The sequence below is a fragment of the Oncorhynchus nerka genome, linkage group LG3 (genome assembly GCF_034236695.1).
Source record: "Oncorhynchus nerka isolate Pitt River linkage group LG3, Oner_Uvic_2.0, whole genome shotgun sequence".
In the NCBI taxonomy this organism is placed as follows: Eukaryota; Metazoa; Chordata; class Actinopteri; order Salmoniformes; family Salmonidae; genus Oncorhynchus; species Oncorhynchus nerka.
This window is the reverse complement of record NC_088398.1, coordinates 16581031-16604300: the sequence shown is the minus strand read 5'-3', so window position 1 is coordinate 16604300 and position 23270 is coordinate 16581031. Positions and strand designations below refer to the sequence as shown.

Below are 23270 nucleotides of genomic sequence, written 5' to 3'. Positions count from 1 at the left end.
AACAAAAGTGACTTTACTCTATAAAATTGTTGACTGTTTTACTTGGTTGATGGGGAGGTCAAGGAGAGATGGGGAGGTTAAGGAGAGAAAAGCCCAGAGGCAAGATAAAGCTCACTTACCGGTAAGATCTGGAAATGCTTGATTTTCTGGTGATGGCACAGTGTGAGGACAAAGGCCTTTGGGTTGCTTTGACTATCCCTCAACAGAAACAACCTGAGCAGAAAAGGGAGAAAAATCAGTCTTTGGTGAAAACTTCAATGTCGGTCAAATTTAAATCCAACATACATTGGCATGTGGGCTGGGCATTCTGAAGATGCAACACTTTAATAATGAAATCAATCCCAATGAAATAACAGGTTGGCTGTGTGGTTCCAGAGACTGAGGAGTCTTACCCGTCCACCTGGCCTTGTTGGTGGATCATCCGATGGGACTCTTCTCGCGTTATCCGCCCATGGAACCACAGCTGTGTTCTGTGAATAACTGGACGTGGAAGAGGAAAGGAGAGCTTTAGGACAGGAACAAGGCTTTTATCTACACAGAATGTAGCCAACTCAAATAACAGAGGGATTGTGAGAATTTATGTTGTTGAATTACCTGAGCTTAATAAACAGGGATGTAGTGGACTGGGACTACCTAGAATGTTCATCCGTTGACTTCTCTTCTGAGATACAGAACAAACAAACATGGATTAGATTGTTAATAAAAGGCTCTTACTCCATTGGTACAGCTGCGTGACGGATAGCATGATAGCTTTGTGACAAGCATGACTCAAAGAAAAGTTGTTGCACTCTTGCTCAGATTTTTTCTAAATCACCAACAGCAGTACGTTTTCTTTCTGACCATAAGGTCATATTGTAATATCTTAATAACGTTGTAGTCGCATTGTGGACAGGTTGTAATAACATTGCTGTAACGTAGCTACAGTAAGGTTGCATTATTGTTGTAGAACCATTGGAATAGTAACATTGTAGAAAGAGACTCACCCTCCAGGCATAACCCTCCTCCATGGCAGCGCTCTGGGCCTCCAAGGGATTGTCGATCACCCTGCCTATCCTTCCTGAGAAATCCATGGCAACCAGAGAATTCTCAGACACACTCCGCTAGAGGGAGACAAACAGTGCCAATGTCAATACACTTCCAATGTAGAAAATGCCCTGTTACAGTACTAGCTAGGGCTCTTCCTCAATTGTCTGTCATTGAAGTCCTCCTCTCTCCTCACTTCCTTCTCAAAATGCACTGAACAGATAACCTAGCGGTAAAGAGTGTTGGGCCAGTAACCAAAAGGTCGCTGGTTCGAATCACCGAATAGAGGACACAAAGAGTCAAGGAAAGACAACCGAGAAAGAGTCTGGATGTTAACAACAGTTTGGCTGGCATGGTGGCAGTAAGGAGCTAAAAGGAGAGGCTTACCACTGGTGTTGAAAAGTGTGACAGAGTTTTTCTCTGCTGAGGAATCTTGTAGTTCTGATAGAGGACTATTCCATACTGTGAAGAATAATGAAAGTATCCACAAATTAAAAAGTTAGCTATTGGTTGACTTCACCCAAAAAAAAAGCAAACCTTCCAAAATATTCATAAAGATAGATAGTATTCAAATTAGCATGGTATGAGTGACTCTCACAACAACCCATGTGAAGTGAACTTGCATCTGATACAACCCTCTGGTATAACTGAGGCACTACTTTGCAGTGTATTGAGGGCTTGTTGCCATGGAATTGGTACCTTGAAGAGTCTGAAGGCTGTCATCCAGGACGTTCTGCTCTGTTCGTCTTCAGTACACAACATCCTCAACTCCTTCAGCTCAGTCCTCTTGTTTGGCTGTCAATTAACACACAACAACCAATTAGAGAGACCAAACAAACACCTCATCATTAGAAACAACCATTCAGACAGTATGGTTGTACTAAAACACTCCTCCCTCGTACACTGACATATCCCATGAGATGATAGTTGATCTTGTTCAGGGTTGGTGAGAAAAAAAACTGTAAACCATTACGTTACAAGCAAAAATGTTGTAATCTGATTACAGATACTTTTGAAAAACTAGATGATTACTTCTAGGATTACTTTGAAATTCAGAAATTCTTTGATACCTTTCTGTTGTCTCAATGACATCTAAATCAGCATTGAAAAAGGCGCACGTTAAAGTTTTTCTGCCTGAGCAAGTCTGAGACCACTATGATGACACACCAAATGCGTTAGATGGATTGCGGGAAAAGAGCAGGAATGGGCTTTTGTAGGCTACAGTCCAAAGATTATCCAACTTGAATAAATGCTTGGAGGTAAAGATGACAGCAGTGGTGTAGCCTACGGGCAATACGGATATCACATACTATTGATAGTATGTGATATCCGTATTCACCCCCTGTGACATTTTTCCTATTTTGTTGTCTTACAACCTGGAATTAAAATAGATTTTTTGGGGGGGGGTTGTGTCATTTGATTTACACAACATGCCTACCACTTTGAAGATGCAAAATATATTCTATTGTGAAACAAACAAGAATTAAGACAAAAAAAACTGAAAACTTGAGCATGCATAACTATTCACCCCCCCCAAAGTCAATACTTTGTAGAGCCACCATTTGCAGCAATTACAGCTGCAAGTCTCTTGGGGTATGTCTCTATAAGCGTTGCACATCTTGCCAGTGGGATTTTTGCCCATTCTTCAAGGCAAAACTGCTCCAGCTCCTTCAAGTTGGATGGGTTCCGCTGGTGTACAGCAATCTTTAAGTCATACCACAAATTCTCAATTGGATTGAGGTCTGGGCTTTGACTAGGCCATTCCAAGACATTTAAATGTGTTTCCCCTTAAACCACTAAAGTGTTGCTTTAGCAGTGTTCTTAGGGTCATTGTCCTGCTGGAAGTTATATCTCTATCCCAGTCTCAAATCTCTGGAAGACTGAAGCAGGTTTCCCTCAAGAATCTCCCTGTATTTAGCACCATCCATCGTTCCTTCAATTCTGACCAGTTTCCCAGTCCCTGCCGATGATGCTGCCACCACCATGCTTCACTGTGGGGATGGAGTTCTCGGGGTGACGAGAGGTGTTGGGTTTGCACCAGACTTAGCGTTTTCCTTGATGGCCAAAAAGCTACATTTTAGTCTCATCTGACCAGAGTACCTTCTTCCATATGTTTGGGGAGTCTCCCACATGCCTTTTGGCAAACACCAAACGTGTTTGTTTATTTTTTTCTTTAAACAATGGCTTTTTTCTGGCCAATCTTCTGTAAAGCCCAGCTCTGTGGAGTGTATGGCTGAAAGTGATCTTATGGACAGATACTCCAATCTCCACTGTGGAGCTTCACAGCTCCTTCAGGGTTATCGTTGGTCTCTTTGTTGCCTCTCTGATTAATGCCCTCCTTGCCTGGTCCGTGAGTTTTGGTAGGTGGCCTTCTCTTGGCAGGTTTGTTCTGGTGCCATATTCTTTCCATTTTTTAATAATGGATTTTATGCTGCTCTGTGGGATGTTCAATGTTTCCGATATTTTTTTATAACCCAACCCTGTACCTCTCCACAACTTTGTCCCTGGCCTGTTTGGAGAGCTCCTTGGTCTTCATGGTGTCGCTTGCTTAGTGGTGTTGCAGACTCTGGGGGCCTTTCGGAACAGGTGTATATCGACTCATGTGACACTTAGATTGCACACAGGTGGAATTTATTTAACTTATTATGTGACTTCTGAAGGTAATTGGTTGCACCCGATCTTATATAGGGGCTTCATATCAAAGGGGGTGAATACATATGTACGCACCACGTATTTTTTTTAAACAAGACATTTTTTAAAATTTCACTTCACCAATTTGGACTATTTTGTCTATGTTCATTACATGAAATCCAAATAAAAATATATTTACATTACAGGTTGTAATGCAAAGAAATAGGAAAAACACCAAGGGGGATGAATACTTTTGCAAGGCATTGTACATAGCACATTGATGTGAATCACACTGCTGCTCTCTCTTTTAGCTATTTGTTCATTACGGATTGTGGTTGTTGTGGATGGCTGTTCACAAATGTATGTGTATTTTAACTCAATAATGGTTGAATTGAAGAAGTTTAAGCTGCCTATAAATCATTGTTTTTTCAACCAGTGGACAGTGAGTGAAAAAATGCACTCCCTCAACAGCTGCATAGTGCGTATCCCAGCCTGCGGAATAAAAGTTTGAGTTGCTCCCTTCTAAACTCCTCTGTGGTATTGTGCTCCATACGGTCAAAAACAAGTTTAATTTAAGAAGACTGGGGCTTTTATTGCTCAATCTAATCTGTGATGATTCAAAATGTCCATGGGCCTAATGGATACATGATCAAACTCACACAATTAGGTAGACTTAAACAGCTGCATATTATCCAGATACCAAAGTGTCACCAACAAAAACGTAAATATGGCATACATTTTTTACACGCAAATAGCACTTTTTGGGAGCGCTCAAAGCATGCCATTCCATGAGAGCAGCATTTAGAAAGGAACCTTTCCAACCCTGATCACGTTGCAGAATAAAATAGGATTTTGTTTGATTTCAGTTTCATTCTCTATCCATTTATTATATAGCCAGAAAGTGGGTCAACACAGAGCACACAATGGCAGCGAGGCCTGCCTCTTGTCAGGCATGTCTCAGCAAGATACAGGATGCATACCAAATGGCAACCTATTCCCTATATAGTGCACCATTTGGGAAGCACCCACAGTCTAGACAGGACACTGTTCAATAACTGTAATAGGAGACGGCTTGTCCTCCATAGAAGACAGCGGAATAATAGACAACATATGAGCATCTGAATGACTTGCAATGCCTCGAGTGCAGAGGCCTTTCTTTCTCTTGAACGTACCTTTATACAGAACTCGTAGTCTGTCGGCGCACTGTGTAGCTTCTTGCCTGTTGTTACTGTGAAGACATTGCTGTCCTCCAGGTCTGCTAGTAACTGTAAATGCCTGGGCTCCTGTGGAGGATAAATCAATAACCGATGTCATTTCATCACAAAGAAACTTAAGCCTGGAGGTAGCAGAGAGCAGAGCTCCACTCAAATCAATAGCAGCTTGTGTGGTTGTATGGGACATAGAGAAGGCAGGCCTCTCTGAGCAGCAAGTATGTACACTGATGATTGAGGCAAGCAGCCTCTTAACTAACAACTAAAGTATTAGACTTTGTAGGCTATTTACTAGTGCAGTTTAAATGTGGGATATTGGCTTCGGCAATACAAGCCTAATACTAACAGAGTTCATGTACTAAGCCTACCATAGTAGAGAAAAGGCCATGTACCTTTGACGTTCCTTTTGTAGAAAAGTAAAGTCCTGAGCGTCTAAGGAACACGTACAGCTTCTTCCAGGATTTCCTGCCCATCTCTTTCACGTATAAAAAGCCCTGGATCTCAGGACAACTGCTGGAGTTCAAGAAATTCTGAGAGAAGGAGAGAGAGAGAAGAAGGCTTTAGCACACAGCTATCATCATCAAATATCCTCATTTTCATGGGGCTCGGAGAAATAAACCTCCACCGCCTTCCTTCCTAGCCAGAAAACAAACATTTATATAACGAACAATCTTGGCATTCTTGTGATACCAATTTTTATGAGCCACCTTAAACATGGGAGAGAAATGTTCAGACAGATGTTCTGTCTTGCGTAACAGTATTAACCAAGACACATACACACTGTAGAGACAGACAATTCAACAAGGAGTTCTGATTCTGACAGCAAATTGTTCCAAGAACTGAGTAGAGCGATAAGATAAGCACCTACTGGTTTTAACATGCCCTGCTGAATACAGAACTCTCTCTGCCACATTCAGACACGGTCTCCTGACCTGACAAGATACTAATTAAAGCTGCAATATGCCACTTTTCGATGACCAAATTGACATAGAAATGCGAGTTAAGGATCTGACATTCTCATTGAAAGCAAGTCTAAGAAGCGGTAGTGTTTTATGTGTGCCATTTCTATGCTTCCCGTTCTTAAGTTCTGCTTTTGCGTCTTTTACTTCTGGCTTTGTACACCAGCTTCAAATAGCTAAAAATACAATATTTTTGGTTATGGAAAATATATTTCACGGCAGTTTAGACGGAACACTGATTCTCTAAACAATGACTGAAAGTAGGCTATTAGAATTTTTGAGCAGCGCACCTTTAAGTGATCCACTGTTTATGATCTGACTTGATTTGATTCCGACTGGATTCCTGGAACCGCCCCCAGCCTGCTCCTTAAAACTGACCATGTCAGGGATGGTATCATTTTAAAAGCTTTCTGCCATAGTGGATGGATTCCAGTCATGGCCCTTTTAATAACGCTTTGTCACACTGCTACATTTGCAGGCTGAACATGTAAACTTCATTCCATTAGAGGCTCAGGTCTTTAAAGGCACCATGCATCTACGCTGTGCTGCCTGGTGCAGAATGGGAGGATGTTGGCCTGATGCGCTGTGCTATAACATTCAGTACGTTCCTTTACTCTCCTCTCACAGTTGCTTCCCTTCAGAAGCTGTAATATCTGTCTGTCTGTTTGTCTTTCTGTTAGGCACACCTGGCCTGCGTGTGCAGAGACACTCGTATGTCAACAGAACATCAAGTGTTACAGTCTGTTCTCTGACAAGACATGCACAAGGAGGTGAAAGGTGAGATCAGACATACAGTACACAACAAAGACTGAAGTACGCAGTATGCTGAGGCAGTGGAGTCTTTATGGTTCTACGGTACATACCTGTAAAAGTTGAGATGGTGGGATTGCACCATTTGTTTCCTGGCACCATGCAACCATATGCTCGGGAAAGAAATTCTGTTGGTAAGTGAGAAAGGGAAGGTTGTGGGTAAAAGGAAAATCAGAAGGATGGAAGTGGAACGCCAAGAGACATTCAATGAATCCCTTTTCTCAAATGAAAATGAAGAAAAACATTAAACAATTAACATTTGTGTCATAACTTTTCAATCTAGTTTCAACCTGTTTCTTAAATAAGTACGTTTAGGGACAGTTTCCCAGACCCTGGTTTAGCCTTTCTGAGTCCAGGACAGTTATAGCCACCAGTCTAACGGTGTTCTCACAGTCTGTTTATATTTTGGACTGTGACACTGTGGGTACATTACTATAAAGTGAGGGAAGGGTGATTTTTCTGGGTAATATGCAACATTTAACAAGCACAACCAAACATTCGCCACTCATTTAAGAAATGCATTGCTTGTAAACAAAAAATAACATCCAGGCTGTTTAGCTTGATGTAACCGTTTACACATGTAGAGAATATAAATAGGACAAGGAAAAACTCTGCATGCGAGCTCTGGGATTCTCTGGAAACAAATGAACAAAAAAAACAACCTACCAAGGGATTTCTGAAGAATTCATATTTGGCATAGTTCTTCCTGAACAGAAATCTGCCCTCGCTGGTCATGGATGCCTGCACTTGTACCACTAGCTCATGGTCCTCCAAGCACCTCTCTGTCGAGAGAGAGAGAGAGAGAGAGAGAGAGAATGAACTAGTTACCAAATGGAAGCCTACAATAAGGACACAATATCGCATGTATTTAACAAGAAAAAGTTTTAATTTTAATTTCCTGAACATTGCGTGTATAAGGCAAACGATGAAAGAACAAGCAGTTCAGCCTATGAACCCCACCCCCACACACACCTCCTCACCCATAACCCACTCCCCGCCTACTCTGCCCACCCCCTCTCCCTAACCCTCCAACCCACACACCCCTTATCTTATCCAAAACTTGCAGACAAATCAGCATGTTCTTACTATATTCCAGGGTTGGGGTCAGTTCCATTTCAATTCCAGTCAATTCAGGAAGTACACTGAAATTCCAATTCCAATTATTTTCACTGCTTTTCAAAGATGAACATTTGGAATTGGAATTTGGTTTACTTTCTGAAATGACTGGAATTGACCCCAACCCTGCTATATTCCTCTTCCCCCCCATCCTGTCAATGTCTTGAGCATACATGCACTCCCCCCTCTCTCAAACAATTAGTGGGGCTATGCTGCTATGCTGCTATGCTATACAGGCCCTGCTGTCTGCCTGGACCACTGACCCTGCCTGGCCCCTGCTCTCTCTCAGGAACACATGTTTCACATCCAACTGTGGAAGCAGGATTCCTAAATAGATTTTGGCAGCAGGAAAGGAGACACTGGGGACTGGGGAGGAAGGGCCCAGGCTTTCTTGGACAAGCAGTAAGATTCTCTCACTCATTAAGAGAGAGAGAAAGAGGAAATAGACAATGTGGACGTTTTCAGAAACTATGTGTGTAGTTTCATACTGATGTTGCAACCTGGTTGGATTCCAGTCCACTTATATCCCAAGAAATGGAGAGCCAATCCAGTACCTCCTCTACCTTGCTTTTACTGAGGCTCTTTGGTGAGTCACTTCCTCTCTGACCATGAGTCAGTCAAGCCCCTGACTCACTAGCTTAAAGCCTGTAGAGGTTGTAACCCTTTGTGGGGGAAGCTGAGGGAGGGTCATTGGCCATTATTCTTATCAGCTATTCTATTCACCCGATGACTGACAGTGGCCTTCTCTCGCTCTCTCTCTCTCTCTCTCTTTCTTTCTCTAAGGAAACACCCCCACTGATTGTGGGGTTGTCTTTCAACTATCTCCTGACCCATTCTGAAGAGAAGAGATGACTCAGTAATGACAGACGCGTTAGCCTTCTTCATACCAGGGAGTCAGGGACCCCGTCTCCATTTTGGATCTGTGTGTCTCCCTGTCTTTCCTAGTTTCCTCCTTAGTGAGGGGATTGGGAGCGAGGTTGGGGAAGCAACATATCTAATTGGCTGGATGTCATTCTTATACAACAAGGCCCATCTGGACAAGCCTGGTCAGATTAAGGAGCAATTAGGAAGAGTGACCTTGCCTTGCCTCTAGTGGACTGGACTCACCATAGAGAGCCTGCCCTAGCTCCATTCAGGCAGCTTCTAAAGGTCAGATCAGCCCTGGTTCCTTTTACAACGAATGGAGGTTGCGTACAAATGGCACCTTATAGTGCAATATAGTGCCTTGTAGTTCACTGTAAGAAAATAGTACCATTTGAGATGCACAAAAGTCTGTAGAATTTTGCCATTGTAGAGGGATGAAGTTATACTTTATGGGGCGGCAGGGTAGCCTAGTGGTTAGAGTGTTGGACTAGTAACCGAAAGGTTGCAAGTTCAAAAGCCGAGCTGACAAGGTACAAATCTGTCGTTCTGCCCCTGAACAGGCAGTTAACCCACTGTTCCTAGGCTGTCATTGAAAATAAGAATTTGTTCTTAACTGACTTGCCTAGTTAAATAAAGGCTAAAAAAAATACTGGTTATCCCTGCTATACTTAGCACGGTTTTGGCAGCGCTGGCACCAAACCGATCAGAACAGATCATGTGACGAAATGAAATGAAATACTTGCATGCAATAAAATGCAAAGTGATTACTTAAAAATCATACAATGTGATTTTCTGGATTTTTGTCTCGTTCTCCCCACTGTATAAAACCTAAATAATTACTGAAAATAATACTGCATATAATTGTTACCATTTATGTTGTGCGTACATATTGGGTAGCCTACATTTCAGTGTTTAGGCCTAAACGTTGCCAGAAATACAGTACTTTCATTTTACCCATCTGCTATAATGAAGATATAAGCCCAGACACAACTTGTGTTTTATAATTGCTCGTTTCTTAGGGGGTTGAAGTTTGGAGCATTCAGTTTCTCAGAACTCTTAACAAATCACTGCAATGCCGCCACATTAAGCATTCCACGTCTTGACTTACACAACCTAATTTCAATGAATCTAACATTCAGTGAGACGAGCGTTATCCTGTTCAGCTATGGTATAAGCCCAAATTAAAGTTCCCGTACAAATGTTGACTAGCATGGGGGTGACTAGATATACAGTAACTAGAGGCAAGGTACCTGTATGAACCAGTGATCGCTACTCCTGGTCTAGAATTAGATAATAAAGAACATCTCTTACCATATTATTATCATATTACTACCATATTATTACACGTGACCATATTATGGTACATTCTTATCTCCAACTGTAAGTGACCGTATATCCGTTCTCAGGTACGGTAACAAACTACGGTTTGGGAGAGTGAAGTCAGGAGGGTTCCCGTTGTCTCAGACTGCATCTCAAATGGCACCCTATTCCCTACATAGTGAACTTCCTCTAACAGGGCCCATAGCGCTCTGGTCAAAAGCAGTGCACTATATAAGGTGCCATATACACCAGACTCTGAAACCGTCTAAAAGACTAAGTGCAGGCACAGACAGGCAGCTAACGACTGTTAACCAAAATAATGATATACAAGAGAAAATATAGACTATAGATATAGGCTATCTATTATTTACGATGACTCTTGGTTTCCATAATGAGACCTCTGTTGACTTTAACATGAGCAGGAGAACATGTTCATTATCCAGTTGGCTTCTCACAGAGCGAGGGCAGAGGGGGGAGGGAGCGCTAGGCTATGTCCTGCCAGCCAGCCTGCCCACCAGCCCACCCATCCAGCACATCAGGTTGCCACTTACCTAGTCCGAGGAGAGGGTGATGCTCAACAAGTGCCCAACTGTTGTCGTCCACACAATGGCCTTTGTACACGAGGAGCTGGCAAAGATCTCTTGCAGTCATGTCGGCTGGTATTTCCACTACTTTCCCCATGCCGTCCTCGCTGAAAATGTTTATAATCTAAAAGAGGAATGAAAAGGCCCTTTCATGTTAGAACTATTCCCAGACACAACCTCGTAGGCAGACAGACATAATTCAGATAGATGAGGCGCATAGTTCAGGCGTAGACATGCATAGTTTTACATAGAAAGCATAACTAGATAGCTCAACATTTGCAATATAGTACCAAGAGCTAATTTACTTTAATTCATAACCATGCGTGTTTGATGAGCATACGAGACATATACAATCCATTCTCACTGGCAGCGGTTTGTGGGAAAATATAGGTTATAAAAACATAAATGTGACACTCATCAGAATCATACTTCAAGCTTAAATACTAAGGGGACTGTTTTAGTCCTTCAATCCACACCACCTGTTTCCATAGAGATTATCCACTGACAGAATTAGGCACAAAGATAATGCATAGAAAGACACTGTATAGAAATATACTGTATAGAAAGACACGGTATAGAAAGATACTGTATAGAAAGATAATGTATAGAAAAATAGTGTATAGAACGATACAGTATAGAACAAGATACTGTATAGAAAGATACTGAAATATACTATATAGAAAGATACTGTATAGAGGAATATAGTGCATTAATAGAAAGAATGGATAAAAACCCTGATAAATCCCCGTCTGAGCACAGATCCTATTTCCTCTGGTTCTCCCAAGGAGATTTTAGTAGGAATTTAGCTTTCTTAGCTTTCCCACTTAGGCTACAGTACGCACACTTTGAACATGATGTCTTATAAAAATACATTCGCATTCCCTTCTCCAGCTATAGCTTCAACAAATTCAAAGCCTTACAACAGATCACATCTTCTTTCGACAGGAAAGGAAAAAAACATTTCTCCTTTCAAGGGGGCTTCGATTCAGTCTGAGCCTCTCCAATATTCCCTCCTTGCTCGTCATATCTTTAAAAAAATACAAATTATCTTCGAACTTTAAAGAGTATACTTTGACCCTCATCTCAGCTAACCTTTGTCAGACTTCAGAGAAAAAGGGAAAAGCGGTTAAATATGTCTCTAAGAGCTTACCTCTACGGCCTGTAATAGGCAGCAGTCCGGAGAGCACGATGGCATTTTTGGAGTGAGCCTGCCTCCGCACAGAACACACACAGATGAACAACCCTCTCCACAACTTGGTCGAAAAAAAGACTGTAGTACAGCACAGTTCCTTACTCCCTGTCAGCGACTGCCTGTTATGGGACCTGTCACATAATCTCCTCTCCTCTGCCTAGTGCAGGACAAAGCAAGCAGATGGCACTATTTCCAGTCAGGCTAGCTGACAACTTCCCTCTGCATCCCTCACAAAGGGTTACAGCCATGGGCTTTTAGGTAGTGAATCAAACCACACTTCCTTAACCAATCATAGGGCTCGCTCAGGCTGATGTAATCATTCCCACACAGACACACACTCACACAACCAACCTCTCTCTCTCTCTCTCTCTCTCTCTTACACGCACACTCACAGACGCACAGTCATGCACAGACACAGTCAACTTTATCAGGCTGCAGCTCTGAATAGCTTTCAGAATCTTTTTGAGTAAAAGTGAAAATGATCATTTAAGAGGGGTGTGGGGCAGAGTGAAAGAAGCCTTCGTTTTAACCTCCCAACATGTTCTGAAGTTTCAAGTGAGGGCTTGTTTCTTTTCTTTTTTCTCTCCGTGGTACAGCTTTGAACTTTGCAGTCAGAAATCTCTCTCACGACAGCGCAAGGCTCATTACGGGCTAAATTAAACAAACCTGAGTACTTGAACTTCTTGTTGGCCTCCCCTCGAATCTAGCTTCATGCCAAAATTCTTTCTCTCAAAAGAACAAAACCCGTAAACTTAGTGTTTTCACTATTCCGTTCACCCACCAACCCCCTTTTGTTTTGTTTTACTTCAGATACTTAATACCCCACTGACTGGACTGGACTGACAAAGGCTCTGCCCCACCCTGTCTGGAGTAGACATTTAGCCAATGTCCTTTCAACATCCTCACATCTCATTGGGTCAATATCTATATACAAACACTATGCTGAAGGGAGAAGGAGGATAATGGGAGGTCTTAAATAACAGTTCCCTTCCTTCCAGTGTAGGAAGCAGGAAGCAGCCATAGTGGCCAGGGAGGATGATTTAGGGTTTCACTACTATTGCCATGTTCAAAACAACTGGGAACTCGAAACTGGGAAATCTCTGACTTCCGACTTCAGTGCATTCAAGACAACTGGGAATTCCAAGTCGGGAACTCAGGCCTCTTCCTAGAGCTCCGACTTGCCGACCTGAAGATCACTGACGTTACGATTCAACCTCAAAATTTTTTCAGGGTTTCCAGTTGTCTTGAAAGCATCATAAAGCCTTAAAGAGAGTTGGGCTATGGCAGGGGAGGGGAGAGCTAGAGAAAGAGTCCCATGCCAATAAAGCCCCTTAAATTGAAATTGAATCGAGAGGGTGAGAAAGAAGAAAGAGACGGACAAGTAGAGAGGGGAAAAGATAGTGAAATATGAGAGATCGATGGAGGAAAAGAAAGAGACAGATAAGTAGAGGAAGAGATAGTGAAAGAGTGAGGGAGAGAAATAGTGAAGGAGAAAGAGAGCAGATACACAGAGACAGACAATAGTGAGAGAGGTGGGAGAGAGAACAAGAAAGAGAGAAAGAGAGAGAAAAGAAGAGACAAAAGAATGTTATGTGATAGTAGTAAGTAGTAGTAGGCCTATGTGTAGTGTACATGCCACTATACTAGGCTTCCAGTAGTCCCTGCAGCCACACCCCTCTCCTCATTGACTTATCACTACCTCACTACTGGCCTGCCTGGTGAATCAGTGGGGAAACCCCATGTCACATACCTACCATGCTGTACCACAACAGGACACACTACCACTGCCAGCAGCTAACACTCCTTATGTGGAATGAGATAGCACAACCAGCACTACACCACTACGCCTATTACATCACTGTTACATCGTATTATTATCCTAGAATACATACTGTACTGGATATTATGAGGAGAGGAGTCACGTGCTTTGACATGTGTGCAGAGGAGTCAACAAGTACACACTTCAGGGGGTAGAGAATTGGAACACATGGTCCTAACTTAACCGAACAAGAGCAGGAACATAACCTCTCAACCTCTAAGTGGAAAATGTTTCAATCCAACATTGCATCCCAATGTGATGAAAGGAACAGAAAGACATTCAAGTGAGTGATGAGGACTGAGGAGACACGGCACACTTCCTTGACCTACTCCACTTCTTTTTTCTAAAAGAGAAAAGATTTCCTTGTGTGTGAGGTGATAAAGAGAGAGGGGGGAAGAAAGAGTGAGAGGGATGGAGGGAGGGGAGAAAGAGAGGGAAAATGAAAGGGAGGAAGGGGAAGAGAGGGGAGGGAGAAAGAGAGAGGCAGAGAAGGAAAGAGAAAGACAGGGAGAGAGAGAAAGAGGGAGGGGGAGGGAGAGAGAGCGAGCTGGGTTGTCTTCCGGTTCTTTCTGAACACTATTCTCATTCAGTGGTGGGCCTCCAGGATGACTCAGGACTTGTGATGTAATTACCCAGGGACAAGCTGCTGAGAGCCCCAAGCTACACACACACACACACACACACAGGCAATGTCCCTCTTCAGCCACTCTCATTCTCTCATAAACACACACACACACACATGCAATGTCACGCTTCAGCCACTCTCACACACACATTACAAGTACATTAAAAGCACAACATTTACATCAGGGATTGTGTTAAAAACTCTAGATTACTGGTTACTAGCCTCTTAGGGTCGGTATAATATGGACTGCAGTATAAATCTATAAGGTTGTGGTGACATCAGGTCCTCTCTACTTATATCCCACACCAGAAAGGAATGGTGAAGTAATATAGAGGGGCACCACTGAATAGGTTTTACCATGCTAAGTACTGTAAATGGTGCCAATTGGGGCCTTCAGTAGGCAGGCTACAGTGGGGTAGTAGTGGTCATTCCATAGAATTAGAATACGTAGAACATAGTGCACCCATGAGTTTACCAGTGAAATTGCCAAAGTTAGAGGATCCAATACTATTCTGTTCATTCTATTTCTATGAGTAATTCTTCTGATGGAAACATCTGACCTGATCTCTTTGAGAGGCATTTTATATTTTATATTTAATATAGCCTACTGTACCAGGCGATATAACAACATTTTATTGGCTATGACATAAGAGGCAAAGAATAAGTGGTGGAACCAATTGAATAGGGCTGTGACGATACCAGTATCTCAATATTTCCATGGCAAAAATGAAAACACGAACCAGACCAAACTATTTGGATCTTTAAAATCCTGCTGTATGTAATACATTGTGTGCTATAGCTTTGTTTCCAACATTACGGCTGTTTTTCTAAGGAAGTTTGTATTTTGTTTCCTTGCCACGACACTGACGAGTATCGTGATACTGGTATCTTCCCGGACTTACAATTGAATACCTTAAATCTTATACATAAGAAAAAGTTCAATTAAATCTATAAGGAGGCGATTCTAAATCTAGTGCTTCTCTGTAGGCTAACTCCATTATCTCCCTAAATTATTAAAATCCAAAACCAAAGAAGTGGCTCGACTCTCTGATCCCCCAAAAGAACAGCCATTGATTAAACCGTGTTGGCTAGCGGTCGACTGAGCGGTGGTCTCGCCCCCTCTCTGCAACCCACCAACAAACCAGTCCCGTTTACAAGTACCTCTTTAATGAAGCCAAATGTACTGTGTGGTCTCTGAACTGCAGTGGCCATTGACATCCACTAATGAGAATGTGAGACAAAACCTTGTGGAATAAAGACAATAGACTTTCAGAGGAGCTTGCCATGTCCTGAGATGCACTCGCTGCCTGCAGTCTGCTTGCCCGGGGGGAAGTGCTGGGCTGAGTCGCCTGTAAAGGGAAGGCTACGTAAATACTGCTGACTCATGAGGTGGACATGAACCAATCCTTGTTGTCAAATTAAGCACCCCCAAAGAGAGGATTTATCCAGGCTCACTATAGAAGAAAAATGACCAGAACTTTGGCCAAGGACTAAAATGGGGGCTTTCAGATGCACAATAACAAGTCATGTACAATGCACTCTCCATCACATGCAGTTAGTGAGCTAGGTACAGAACAATAAAACGACAGAATATATAATACGGATGATTTGGACGGTTTTGAAGTACTATCCTTGTCTCAGGATGGTAAGTTGGTGGTTGAAGATATCCCTCTAGTGGTGTGAGGGCTGTGCTTTGGCAAAGTGGGTGGGGTTATATCCTTCCTGTTTGGCCCTGTCCGGGGGTATCATCGGATGGTGCCACAGTGTCTCCTGACCCCTCCTGTCTCAGCCTCCAGTATTTATGCTGCAGTAGTTTATGTGTCGGGGGGCTAGGGTCAGTTTGTTAAATCTGGAGTACTTCTCCTGTCTTATCCGGTGTCCTGTGTGAATTTAAGTATGCTCTCTCTAATTCTCTCTCTTTCTTTCTCTCTCTCTCTCGGAGGACCTGAGCCCTAGGACCATGCCTCAGGACTACCTGGCATGATGACTCCTTGCTGTCCCCAGTCCACCTGGCCGTGCTGCTGCTCCAGTTTCAACTGTTCTGCCTGCGGCTATGGAATCCTGACCTGTACACTGGACGTGCTACCTGTCCCAGACCTGCTGTTTTCAACTCTCTAAATCAAATCAAATCAAATTTGATTTGTCACATACACATGGTTAGCAGATGTTAATGCGAGTGTAGTGAAATGCTTGTGTCTAGAGACAGCAGGAGTGGTAGAGATACTCTTAATGATTGGCTATGAAAAGCCAACTGACATTTACTCCTGAGGTGCTGACTTGTTGCACCCTCGACAACTACTGTGATTATTATTATTTGACCATACTGGTCATTTATGAACATTTGAACATCTTGGCCATGTTCTGTTATAATCTCCACCCGGCACAGCCAGAAGAGGACTGTCCACCTCTCATAGCTAGGGCGGCAGGGTAGCCTAGTGGTTAGAGTGTTGGACTAGTAACCGGAAGGTTGCAAGTTCAAACCCCCGAGCTGGTACAAATCTGTCGTTCTGCAGGCAGTTAACCCACTGTTCCTAGGCCGTCATTGAAAATAAGAATTTGTTCTTAACTGACTTGCCTAGTTAAATAAAGGTAAAATAAAATTGCCTGGTTTCTTCCTTGGTTTTGGCCTTTCTAGGGAGTTTTTCCTTCCTTTTTCTTCACCTGCATTGCATGCTGTTTGGGGTTTTAGGCTGGGTTTCTGTACAGCACTTTGAGATATCAGCTGATGTACAAAGGGCTATATAAATACATTTGATTTGATCATGCACGTTTAGCAGATGCTGGGGCCAGTTAAAACAGTACTTTCATACTTTCAGAAGTGGAGAGATGTGGATGAACTAACGCCATACTGTGGTTAACATTTAGGCCACAGTGACTACTCATCCCCATCGAACTCCCACATGCAAACCACCCAGCTCATGGCTGAAACTCAACCATATCCCATTGATATAACAAAAGTTAGCCATGGGAGTACAGAGCACAGTACAGGGCAGCCCAGTCAAAGACAGTCTATTGGCTCAAAGGGCATGATGAAAAAACGACTCTCTTTGGAAAACAAAGTTTAGGTTATAATAAGTTATAATATATGACTAACCGTATACATTTCATTTTTTTTCTGGTGGTTCCAGATATCAGCATATGTTCCAAAAATGCAGAACAACTTGACTCATTAACTAAAACTCAACAAGCTACCATTATGGAACCCACCCCCAAAACCAAACAATCCCTCAGTTCCTTAGCCACCAGAACAAACCACAAGCAAAAAGACCCACGGTTGGTGTCTATCTATAGATCAAATAGAGGCTGATCCATCAGCTCTGTGCATTCCTCTGGGAAGAATCCCCCCTGAGCAGAGCCTGGAGCTCCCATACCTCCTCCCTGCCACACACATCCCATCGGCCCCTGCCTCCAACCCCAACAATTCCCTTTGAATGGCCGAGATCTTTCCCTGCGGCTCCCTACTGAGATCAATCCAGAGAGGAGCCAAATATTTCTCCAATAGGAGCAGACTGGTTAATTGCACAGCAGGGGCCTGGGTAGCACCCTTTCAGGCCACCGCACCGCAGATCATTGTCCCCTTACGGGACTCAGGGACTGCCAATGGGCACTCACAAAAGGATGACATCATTCAATTTTGACTACACAATAAAACCAGCCGCCCGCAAGCTGCACTCACTGTACTTCTACTTGCACTGTTCACCCAAGCTGTAAGGCCAGGCAAAGGCCAGCTAGCTGCTGGTGGTGGCACACACACACACACACACACGCACACACACACACGGAACCAGCTCACTCAGACTCAATAATGCTCTGCTCTGGTATAGGCCTACTACAATACAAGAAGTCAGCAGCATAATCAGTTTATTAAATTAAAGGTGAGTGCTGAGAAACGGTGAGAGAGATTTGATTTCAGAGATTTAACATAGCTGTACATTGTGTTCCAGTATAATTAGGTGTTTCTGGAGAGAACGCGAGATCAGGCCCCATTCCAATGGCGCTGCTCTGCTCTCTACTATGGACGTACAGTCATTACTGCTATTTGAATTAAGCCAGTTGCATTTCTGCATTTCCTCCAATGGTTGCCTTTTCAAAATTGAACAAGTTAGAGATGAATTGAATGTATATGCTGAGAGTGTGGGAGTATTGTTGCATCTCTTTTTTCCTGTTTACAGAAAGCACTTTCCTTGTGTCTCCATCTCTCACTCTCTCCCCATTTCTTTCCCCCTCTCTTTTCCCTCCTCTCTCTGTGAACACAAGTTCCACTTGAGAGAAATCTGAGCTGTCCTACTTTCCTGTATGAGAGAGAGTTGAGGGAGAGGCAGAGAGAGATAGAGTTGAGAGAGAGGGAGGAAGAGAGACGGCAGGGCAGAGAGAAAAGCAGAAAGTTGAGAGTGAGAGTTGAGAGTGAGAGAAGCTGTCCTCTTCTCAGTTTAGAGAGCAAGAGAGTTGTGAGGGAGAGAGGCCTGCTCTGCCCTGCAGTGGAGGATTCCATGCAGTCTCCATGACCTACATGAGTCCAGCTGAAGCTTTGCGGGCCCGCTGAGACACTCTACTCGGGCCAGATGAACTAACAGCGTGCAGCAACACATTCCACCCTGTCAAGCATCCATCCTGGACACAGAGCAGGGCAGTTCACATTCCCTCCAGTAAAGTCATGCAATGATGAATCAACTGCTCTTTTCTCACATGTTCAATATAGGCTAAACACACACTATATATAGATGGCTATTGTATCATTTTCTCAGACTAAAACTGTGGCATATGCAGATAGTAAACAGTAGCAGCAGTATATGTGGATCAAAACATTTAGTGCAAAAAGGGTCAATGTAGATAGTTAAATTGTTAACCAAATGATACCCGGACTAACCATTTAGCAGTCTTATGGCTTGGGGTGGCTGATTCTGACAATTTTTAGGGCCTTCCTCTGATACTGCCTGGTATAGAGGTCCTGGATGGCAGGGAGCTCGGCACCAGTGATGTACTGGGCAGTATGCACTACCCTCTGTATGTAGCTCCTTCCGATCGGATGCCAAGCAGTTGCCATACCAAGCGGTGATGCAGCCAGTCAAGATGCTCTCAATGGTGCAGTTGCAGAACTTTTTGAGGATCTGAGAGCCCATGCCAAATCTTTTCAGCCTCCTGAGGGGAAGAGGCGTTGTCGTGCCCTCTTCACAACTGTGTTGGTGTGTTTGGATCATGACAGATCCTTAGTGATGTGGACACCGAGGAACTTAAAGCTCTCAACCCGCTCTACTACAGCGGGGGCGAGCGGGGGGCGTGCTCGGCTCTCCACGGTCAGCTCCTTTGTCTTCCTGATGTTGAGGGAGAGGTTGTTGCATTCCTATAGGCTGTCTCATCATTGTCGGTGATCAAGCCTACCACCGTCGTGTCGGCAAACTAGTGATAATGTTGCAAGTCATGCATGGACACACAATCATAGGTGAACAGGGAGTCCAGGAGGGGACTAAGCACACACCCCTGAGGGGCCACGTGTTGAGGGTTAGTGTGGCGGATGTGTTGTCTCCCCTCACCCCCCCGGGCGACCCATCAGGAAGTCTAGGATCCTGTTGCAGAGGGAGGTGTTCAGTCCCAGGGTTCTTAGCTTAGTGATGAGAAAACAAAATCGACCCACGGTTGAATCTAGTTGATGATCCCTGTGCTATAGTAATGAACAGGCCTGTACTAAGTGAGGGAATGGTTATGGCTTGTAAAGCTAACATGACACGGCTAACCAGGGTATCGTCTAGCAGTCTCAAAATAAGAGACATAAAATACAAAGGAACATGAAGGTGTCGACCTATAACCTTCCGTTCTTATTTACGTAATAAAGAAAAGAACAGCACAAATCAACCAAGGCATTTAGCAGCATTAAGAAAATCCACTTTTATGTCAACTTCCCTCATAGAAGTTGAGTTAGCGCTTGCCTGTGAGTGACCCAACATCGCCTGTACATACATGTTGACCATTTGACCTCATCAGCACATAGAAAATAGGTTTATTACTTAGTTTCACCTGTGACCTGGCAGGCTCAGTGTACAGAGTGAGGGAGCTTAATGTCCTTCTCCCAATGTGGGACCACAGCCAGAGAGTTTGTCCAGATAAGCTTACATCATAGTAGTTAGCATAGCCTATACTAGCATGGTCTAGCATAGCCTAGCCCCCTCAAATTCATATCTGGACTTTAAAGCATTTCATTCTTCCCCCCTAATCTGGGACTGATTTAAACCTGGGACACCATGTTGGTGCAATTAATTATCAGGTACATAGAACAGAAAACCAGCAGTAGTCTAGCTTGACAACTCACACTAAATTATTCCGCTGCTCTGTCGTTTGCTACATACTTTAGTCTGAGACTGTCATCATTTAAATAGTTTGTGGTGACGAGGAGCGTTCCAAAAAAACAATGTCATCATTGATTGGATCATCTCTAACCAATCAGAGTATCAAAGCCAATTACGAATTTACAAACCGTGTTCTGGCTCAGGCCCAACCGATCGGTTTCTGGACCAATCAGAGACGAACGGGGAGGGACTCATTGCGGAAAATAAATTAACATCCATAGGCGTGGCATAGCGTTTGGCTGAAGCAGTAGTCCGGACCTCGGGTAAGATTTAAATACCCTTTGCCTAGCCTAATATAGCGTAGCACAGCGTCTCAGTTCCCCAGAACGTAACACACAAAGCAGGACAAGCCAGGGCTGTTGATTAAACAGTCACAGATATTTGTCACTGAGTGACTGCTGCACTGGCCAAGTAATCCAAGCAGCAGGTCGAGGATTGTCTTGCTGGGTAAGTGGAGGGTTAAATATGGCCTGACACATGAGATGTTCCAGAATAAACCACAAGCTCCCTGGCACGCCACCAACAAGCATTTGTTCACAACACAGTTGCAATTTGTATCTCAAGAGTGCTGCCAGTCAGCGTGCAACACGTAAATAAACACAGATACGCTGGCTTTGCAGACACACACGTACACACACACACACGTATGCAGGCACCAATTTAAGACCTGCAAGTGAACAGCATGCTTACTTCACCCACACAATGTCATTAGATACTCAGCTACAGTACTGCAGCCTCTCCTCTCCAGTACCTCTGCCTGCAACGTGCCTCAATTAATTAAATTGAACCCAAACAATTCTCTTTGGGAGGTTGAGAAAGATCTAGTCAGAGCCGAGCCAGCTGAAAGTCCTACAAGCAGTTGCAGGAAGAATGTTCTCTCCCAGCAGCAGCACAGAACGCCAAGTGCTGACTGGTCCCATGTAATCCTTCTATGTTCCGTTTGGGAACATTCTTTGGGAAGGAGAAACAATAAGCATGCATTGCTTCAATACACGGGGCTCTGAACAATTATGGGCCGTGATTACATGATACTTTGCCTGAGTTCTAAATGGGACTCTAAATGGGACTATTCGCTACATAGTGCACAACTTTTCTTTCTATGGGCCCTGATCAAAAGTAGTGCACTTTTTAGGAAATAGGGTGCCATTTGGCCTGTCCACTAAGTCAGCCCGCTGTGGGATCTGGGATGTGCTGCTTCACTGTTGGTGTGGTTTAAGAGCCTGTTAAAACAGACTCCCTCTAGTCTAGAAGCAAGGCAGCACATTTCTGGCACTGGTCACTTTGATCTCCAACTCAGCGCTGCAGAACACATTAACCTGAAATTGTGTTCCAACGCAATTAACCTAAACACTCAGACGAGCCAACATCAGCAAAATACCAACATTTTATTTACAGTGGAAAAAGGTGAACTCTGACCCAAACTCGGGCATTCCTGAATCCCCAGCAGCCAAGTATGATGCTCAGCTGATGCTCAGGTGATAGAATGCTGCACATCCCTACTAACATGTAGTGAGTTTACTGTGACATTGATGAGTGGCCTCATATGCTCTGCCATGGAATTTACAAAATTTACAATTATGCACATTATATTAATTCTATGTTCTAATTAGCCAATTATTACATTCCATACACAGCCATTACTGTTCATGTGAATCCAAGCAATGTGGATGACGTCAAGTTCACCCACTATGCCACCAATATCAAGTTCTCCCACTATGCCACCAATGTCAAGTTCACCCACTATGCCACCAATGTCAAGTTCTCCCTCTATGCCACCAATGTCTAGTTCACCCACTATGCCACCAATGTCAAGTTCTCCCACTATGCCACCAATGTCAAGTTCACCCTCTATGCCACCAATATCAAGTTCTCCCACTATGCCACCAATGTCAAGTTCTCCCTCTATGCCACCAATATCAAGTTCTCCCACTATGCCACCAATGTCAAGTTCACCCTCTATGCCACCAATGTCAAGTTCACCCTCTATGCCACCAATGTCTAGTTCTCCCACTATGCCACCAATGTCAAGTTCACCCTCTATGCCACCAATGTCAAGTTCACCCTCTATGCCACCAATGTCAAGTTCACCCACTATGCCACCAATGTCAAGTTCACCCTCTATGCCACCAATGTCAAGTTCTCCCTCTATGCCACCAATATCAAGTTCTCCCTCTATGCCACCAATGTCTAGTTCTCCCACTATGCCACCAATGTCAAGATCACCCTCTATGCCACCAATGTCTAGTTCTCCCACTATGCCACCAATGTCTAGTTCTCCCACTATGCCACCAATGTCAAGTTCACCCTCTATGCCACCAATGTCAAGTTCACCCTCTATGCCACCAATGTCTAGTTCACCCACTATGCCACCAATGTCTAGTTCACCCACTATGCCACCAATGTCAAGTTCACCCTCTATGCCACCAATGTCAAGTTCACCCACTATGCCACCAATGTCTAGTTCTCCCACTATGCCACCAATGTCAAGTTCACCCACTATGCCACCAATGTCAAGTTCACCCACTATGCCACCAATGTCTAGTTCACCCACTATGCCACCAATGTCAAGTTCATCCACTATGCCACCAATGTCAAGTTCTCCCTCTATGCCACCAATGTCAAGTTCTCCCTCTATGCCACCAACGTCAAGTTCACCCTCTATGCCACCAATGTCTAGTTCTCCCACTATGCCACCAATGTCAAGTTCACCCTCTATGCCACCAATGTCTAGTTCTCCCACTATGCCACCAATGTCTAGTTCTCCCACTATGCCAC

The 23270-nt window shown here is 43.7% G+C and overlaps 1 protein-coding gene across 6 annotated transcripts in view; it reads right to left on the bottom strand.

Annotated features, from left to right (window-relative positions):
• The window catches only part of LOC115102810 (growth factor receptor-bound protein 10-like), a 92587-nt gene that overhangs the window by 4528 nt on the left and 64789 nt on the right, over window positions 1-23270 (bottom strand). For all 6 annotated transcript variants that reach the window (XM_029623123.2, XM_029623133.2, XM_029623141.2 and 3 more), the window contains 11 exons: window positions 10486-10642; window positions 7301-7416; window positions 6688-6762; window positions 5258-5395; window positions 4827-4937; window positions 1723-1818; window positions 1411-1485; window positions 984-1100; window positions 595-661; window positions 393-480; window positions 120-213 (listed from right to left, as the gene is read on the bottom strand). In XM_029623123.2, coding sequence (XP_029478983.1) covers window positions 120-213; window positions 393-480; window positions 595-661; window positions 984-1100; window positions 1411-1485; window positions 1723-1818; window positions 4827-4937; window positions 5258-5395; window positions 6688-6762; window positions 7301-7416; window positions 10486-10642 — 1134 coding nt within the window. The remainder of the gene's footprint in view (window positions 1-119; window positions 214-392; window positions 481-594; window positions 662-983; window positions 1101-1410; window positions 1486-1722; window positions 1819-4826; window positions 4938-5257; window positions 5396-6687; window positions 6763-7300; window positions 7417-10485; window positions 10643-23270) is intronic.